Genomic DNA, 5,704 nt, shown 5'->3' with positions numbered 1-5,704 from the left:
AAGACCGTGGAAGCACCTACCCACTGAGCTGCCAGCCCTCTAGCACATATTATAGATTCTATTTCCATAACACCTGTGAGTGTGTGCTACACGTTGTACCATCCACCTGCCACCGATATAAAAACAAATAGTACAATAACATCTTCTGTCTGGCTAGCAATGTCATACTCTACTCAACCTCCTTCCATGGAGTTTGCTGTTTTTTATCTTGACCAGTTAAATTCGGGTAGATTTTGTGCTGTGAAAGTACCGCCTTCTTGCGGCCCGGATGAGACGTTGCCCTCCCCCTGTCTTGATCCCAGCATGCAACAGAGGCAGAAACTGAAGTGGAACGTTCCATTTACTCAACAGATAGGTGAGGCTTTTTTTCTTTCTCCGAGGTCTTCTTTTATATAAACGATTTTTGAGTTTAATAAAGTCGTAGCATAATAGCCAGACCTCTTTAATAAAATGTATTTAGCCTCATCGCCCTTGTGCTTCCCAGCCGTGTGTGTGTTTCAGCGAGTCCCTACCCAGTTCGGCGTAGTGGGATCTCCCCGGCCTGATAATGGTAGATTCCGGTCCTCTGCTAACTCTTTCTTTTCTCTCGTTCAGCAGCAGCCATGAGGTAAGCGCTCCTGAGGCTCTCCGTCAAAAAACACCCCAAAACCGGAGAAAATCCGCCCTAGACCCGCGGGGGCCGGTAAACTGCCTTCATGGGTGTTAGATTCTGCAGACCCAGCGACTCTTAGTCGTGAAAATGATTTTTAAAAGTGGAATGTTTTGTTTCAGTACCGCCTAGGTGCAAGCGGGTGCCATGTTGTCGCCCCGTCACGTACCTTCGCTGCGGTCGCCCTGTAATGGCGGTACGCACTTGGGGTTTGGTATTGAGGCAGTTGCGTGTGTGGAGTTGTGTTTTGACGCCGTTGTTTTAAATCTGTGTCGGGTTCCCGGGTATATCTTCACTCCAGTTAACGCATGGCCTCCCTGAGTCTCGTACCCGCTAGGCCGTGGCGCCAGCAGGCAGTCAGTCAGGAGTAGAAATGCGATCTCGGAACGGGTTTGCGTGGCAGTAGATTAACCGAGTCATGTTTTGGTTGTAAATGTGTTTTATAACACATCCGCCCCTTGTTATGTGGTGTAGAAGCGACTGCGTTTGAATTGTTTAGCTCCTGTCTTTTTTTCAGTGGTAACTTACCCTATTAATTTTGCTTGACACATGTTTAAATGGCACATGCATGCATACATACATATATGCACGCTAACTTCTCTCCTGAGTATACTGTCTGTAAGAAGACCCTTGTGGCTGGGATTTAAAAATGTTCTATATAAAACTTAATTAAAATAATGTCATACACGTGTAAGTTTAATCACAGTTCTGCGTCACAGCGGCATAGGGGTGTGTGTGTGTGGTTTTTTTTTTTTTTTTTTTTTTTTTTAAAAAGCAGTGACCGATATTATTAGTCGTAGTTATCTGGCAAACTATTTTATTTTTAATCCAGACGGCTAATGACGGTCATTCGAATTTTTGTTTGATTTACAATGGACTGATTTGTCGGGTGAATTCTGATTAACTTTGATTAAAATAGATTTAGATTGTGTCTGGTCTAGGGGGAAGTCATCTATTAAGTTATTGGCGAGAAAGCTAATGTATAATTGTTAATACTGGTGTTTCTATTAGATTTGTAGTAATTAGTTTGGGCTCTTGCCAGAGTACACCTCCCCAGGTTACTGTGGGCAGTTTCGCAGTAGTTTATCTAATATCAGCATCATTTTTTTTCTCATTATTATATATACCTTTTCATCGACAAAGTATTGCTTAAAGATTAGATTAGCGTTTCAGCAAGAAGGCGAGGTTTCTTTTGTTACCACTTGGTGTTGGTTTTAACTCTGAAGTTGGGTGGTTTTTGTCAGGTTTGACAGCCTGATTCTCTCTGATCTTTGATTACCTTGTCTGTTTATGCTGGTTAGTCCAGGGTTATCGCTGGCCAGGGGCTGTGAAAACAGTGCGCAGAGTTCTGCGATGGCCCTGCTGCAGCAGGGTGAAATGTGACCCTCATTGCATAGCACTTTCACCCACTCCTGGTTTTACTAGTTGTTTAAGATGCACTTGAGCTTGTTACCTACACACTGGGGCTAATCCAGCTCGTATCAAAACCAGGAATGGGTGAAACTGCTGTGCAGTGGGAGTCCTGTTTCCACCCCTATTAGAGCTGCCTTGCCCAGGCTGGCACAGGATCTGCAGGGTTGGGAGGGGGGTGTGGGTGTACGTGCGCGGCAGGCTGGCCTGTCCTTGTACCTTGCTGACTGACCTGGATTGTGTGTGTGTTTTTTTCACCCGGCATCCTCAGGCTTCAGAAGCGGTTGGCATCAAGTGTCCTCCGATGTGGTAAGAAGAAGGTGTGGCTGGACCCCAACGAGACCAATGAGATCGCCAACGCCAACTCCCGTGAGTACAACACGCACACGCACATCCAGGATACTGCTGCAGAGTTGCAGACTCGCACTCTAGCCCTGCTGTACTCTGTGCTTCACGGTTTGAGATTGCTTATTTGTAAATTCTCAGTTTGGTCATGTTGACGGTAAACTGCAGTGGAAGTACTATATTTTCCTGGAAGGGCCTCTTCACTAATTCACTACTCCAGTATTTATTTTTTTTGTGCAACATCAGGTGGCCAAATGACTTTCCTGAATTAATTTTATTCAGGAGTTTAACAAGCTCACTTTTTTATAGCTACATGAAAACTTCTGTTGGTAAACCCAGATTTGCAGGCGAGGCTTGTTCATACTGTGATGAAAATCTGTTCATTCAAAGCAGGGTTATCAGAGCCCTACTATAATACTGTTCAGTTCAGCCCATACAGGTTAAGAACCTGTAGTACAGTGGTGTAGCGCGCTGTTCGAGCCAGATGCTACTCATTCCCCTGAGTAACCAACTGAACGCCTAATCGGGTATTTTATAGACTTGATGCTGTGCACCCGTGCAGTATTAGTGCTTGTTGTTCCCAGATTCTCTCTTCATCCCTGTTTTCCTACACAGCCTCTTGCAGTTCACCACGTTGATCTGTCATGTAAAGTCTCTTCTCCCCTCCTCTCCCCACAGGCCAGCAGATCCGCAAGCTGGTGAAGGATGGGCTCATCATCCGTAAGCCGGTGACTGTGCACTCGCGCGCTCGCTGCAGGAAAAACACGCTGGCTCGCCGCAAAGGCCGGCACATGGGCATCGGTGAGTAGCGGGGTGCAGAGAGCAGTGTCTTTACAATGCGGGTTGTTTCACTTGGTTTAATAACTTCGTAAAAAAATAATTCAAAGCCCTTCAAAAACATCCTTTACAAACACCATCTAAAATTCTAGTCTTGGATTTTTAATGGCATATATTGCAGCTAGCATGCAGCTTGCATATTGATGCAAATTAATTCCTGTATTAACATGGGAATCAGTCTGCCGCATTTGGTTTTGAACTTTAAATCTTGGTTTAAAAATTAAAAAAAATATATAAAAAAAACACCACAACTTTAATATTGGTTACGATCTCCAGCGCAGCTCGCATGTCAGTTATGTTGTTTGATTAAGATCAAAAAGCTAACTTGTGGGAAGTATCACAGTACAAAGGTGACCTGGATAGATGCTGAAATGTAGCATCAGTATTTGCTGTACTGCAGTGCAGGTATTTCAGGACATAAGAGAATTCCCGAACCATCGGAGCTCGTCCAGTTCCGAGCAGCTGATTGATCTTGCACTTTCATCAGGTCTTTTTAAAAGATCCCAGTGATTAAGCGTGACTCGGTACCAGTATCCTGAGAATCTCTCCACTCCTCCCCTCCCTTCTCCAGGTAAGAGAAAGGGTACTGCCAATGCCCGTATGCCAGAGAAGCTGTGCTGGATGCGCCGCATGAGAATCCTGCGCCGTCTGCTGCGCCGGTACCGTGAGTCCAAGAAGATCGACAGACACATGTAAGCAAACCGGGTCACTGCAGGGCAGCCCTTCGGTGTCGAGGCTCCGATTTCACACCACGGCACCTGTAACCCAGCCGTCGCAGGCAGTTTTGTAGATTAAGCAGATTTTTTGTATTCATTCTTTAACCAGTAATAAACCCACTGAGAGGCTTTATTTACAGCGGGGAATTTCACATTAAAAACGACATTGCTCAAAGATGCATCATGCCGCCAGTCGGGGATCAGAAACATTTACATGTCTTAAAACCAATTTAATCTCAGTCCGTGTGCTACCTCTAGCTGATTTGGGTTACTTGTCTGTTTCCCCTCCCCGCAGGTACCACAGCCTGTATCTGAAGGTGAAGGGAAACGTCTTCAAGAACAAGCGCATCCTGATGGAGCACATCCACAAGCTGAAGGCAGACAAGACTCGCAAGAAGCTCCTGGCGTGAGTGCCCTCCTCATTTTATATAGCAGGGACAGCACCAGACCTGGGGTCCATTAACATTCTAATTGTGAAACTTGGCATTCGGTGTAATTCCAGTGTAAATGAACCTTGGCACACCTGTGTAATTGTACCATATAACTGATTGTTAGTTGTGACATCATTTGTTTTGAAGAGAAGTGTAACCTGCAAATGTATGTACTTGTAACTCATTGCAGTCCTAAAAAAGCTTTGCAACTGCAGTTTAAGCAAACAATTGGGTTGTAATTCTAATTGAGCCCAGGTCTGGACAGTACCCTCCTGATGCACCCAGCTGGGGCAGTGTCTCCGGTCTCAGATAAACGAAGGAAAAGGCTTGGGCTATGCCAGTCTTCATCAGATTGATCTATTCAAATGTAGCAGCTATAGGGTCAGGTTTGGGTACTGTAGTCCTGGATTGTTATCTGCTCTGTAGATGTAGTTGAATTGCCTAAGGGTGGTTTTACACTTGGATAAACTACTTGAACAGCAGTGGGATCAGGCCTAGTCAGTAATGCGTGAATTGTGTGTATTTCTTTTGTTCTCGCTTGCTCACTCACTCACCCTGCCCCCCTCTCCACCCCGCAGTGACCAGGCCGAGGCCCGCAGGTCCAAGACTAAGGAAGCCCGTCGGCGCCGTGAGGAGCGCCTGGCCGCCAAGAAGGAGGAGATCATCAAGACTCTGTCCAAGGAGGAGGAGAGCAAGAAATAAACACCTGTCCTCCCCTGCCTGCCACAATAATAAAGTGTACAGAAAAAGTGCTCTGCGTGTCTGTCTTCTTGCACTACCCACACACCCCCTGCTGATCTCAACCCACCCTGTCTGCAGCCTGAACCCTGGTCTGACACCAGCTCAAACTGTTGCAGTGCTTTTCAGAATGTGATGTGTGTTTTAAATGGGTGAGATGGACAAACATTTCAAGAGTTAATCTGTGAAATATATTAGATATGCCACCTTATTTTCCAGGAAATTGCACTAAGTTGCATTTTAAAAAACGTTTAACTTTAGTTTTTAAATTTCATACTTTTTTTTTTTCAAAATGGTCTCAGTGTTCTATTTGCAATGTGACCCCTGCAGAAACTGGCAGACTCCCTCTGCTAGTGGAAACAGGGACTGCATCTTTGTCTTGTTTTAACAGTTCAGTGCATGGGTAACATTTTGATTTCATTTTCCTGTTGGGTTGTTAACGGAATTTTACATACTGCTACAATACATACCAGATTTAAGTCTGTACTGTATTAGTTGATGTGTCCACAGCTTTCTTTTGGCAAGTGATATTGGCAGTTATCATTCCAAATTAAAATAGTACTTCTGTTAAGTATAAT

At 44.9% G+C, this 5,704-nt stretch overlaps 1 protein-coding gene across 1 annotated transcript; it reads left to right on the top strand.

Moving 5' to 3' along the window:
• The first annotated feature begins 514 nt into the window (after positions 1-514).
• LOC121323990 (60S ribosomal protein L19) lies at positions 515-5,140 on the top strand. The gene is made up of 6 exons (XM_041265355.1): positions 515-607; positions 2,331-2,428; positions 3,083-3,205; positions 3,813-3,933; positions 4,253-4,363; positions 4,967-5,140. Exons 1-6 carry the CDS (start codon positions 603-605, stop codon positions 5,088-5,090), a joined length of 582 nt encoding a protein of 193 aa, XP_041121289.1. The 5' UTR covers positions 515-602; the 3' UTR covers positions 5,091-5,140.
• Positions 5,141-5,704: the final 564 nt, after the last annotated feature.

The sequence above is a fragment of the Polyodon spathula genome, chromosome 12 (genome assembly GCF_017654505.1).
Source record: "Polyodon spathula isolate WHYD16114869_AA chromosome 12, ASM1765450v1, whole genome shotgun sequence".
In the NCBI taxonomy this organism is placed as follows: domain Eukaryota; kingdom Metazoa; phylum Chordata; class Actinopteri; order Acipenseriformes; family Polyodontidae; genus Polyodon; species Polyodon spathula.
Note: the sequence above shows the minus strand (reverse complement) of the source record. Positions and strands in the feature narration are given on the sequence as shown.

Coding starts and splice junctions, on each gene's coding strand:
- LOC121323990 (XM_041265355.1), top strand. Junction 3,206..3,812: donor AGGCCGGCACATGGGCATCG/GTGAGTAGCGGG, acceptor TCCCTTCTCCAG/GTAAGAGAAAGGGTACTGCC. Junction 3,934..4,252: donor AAGAAGATCGACAGACACAT/GTAAGCAAACCG, acceptor CCCTCCCCGCAG/GTACCACAGCCTGTATCTGA.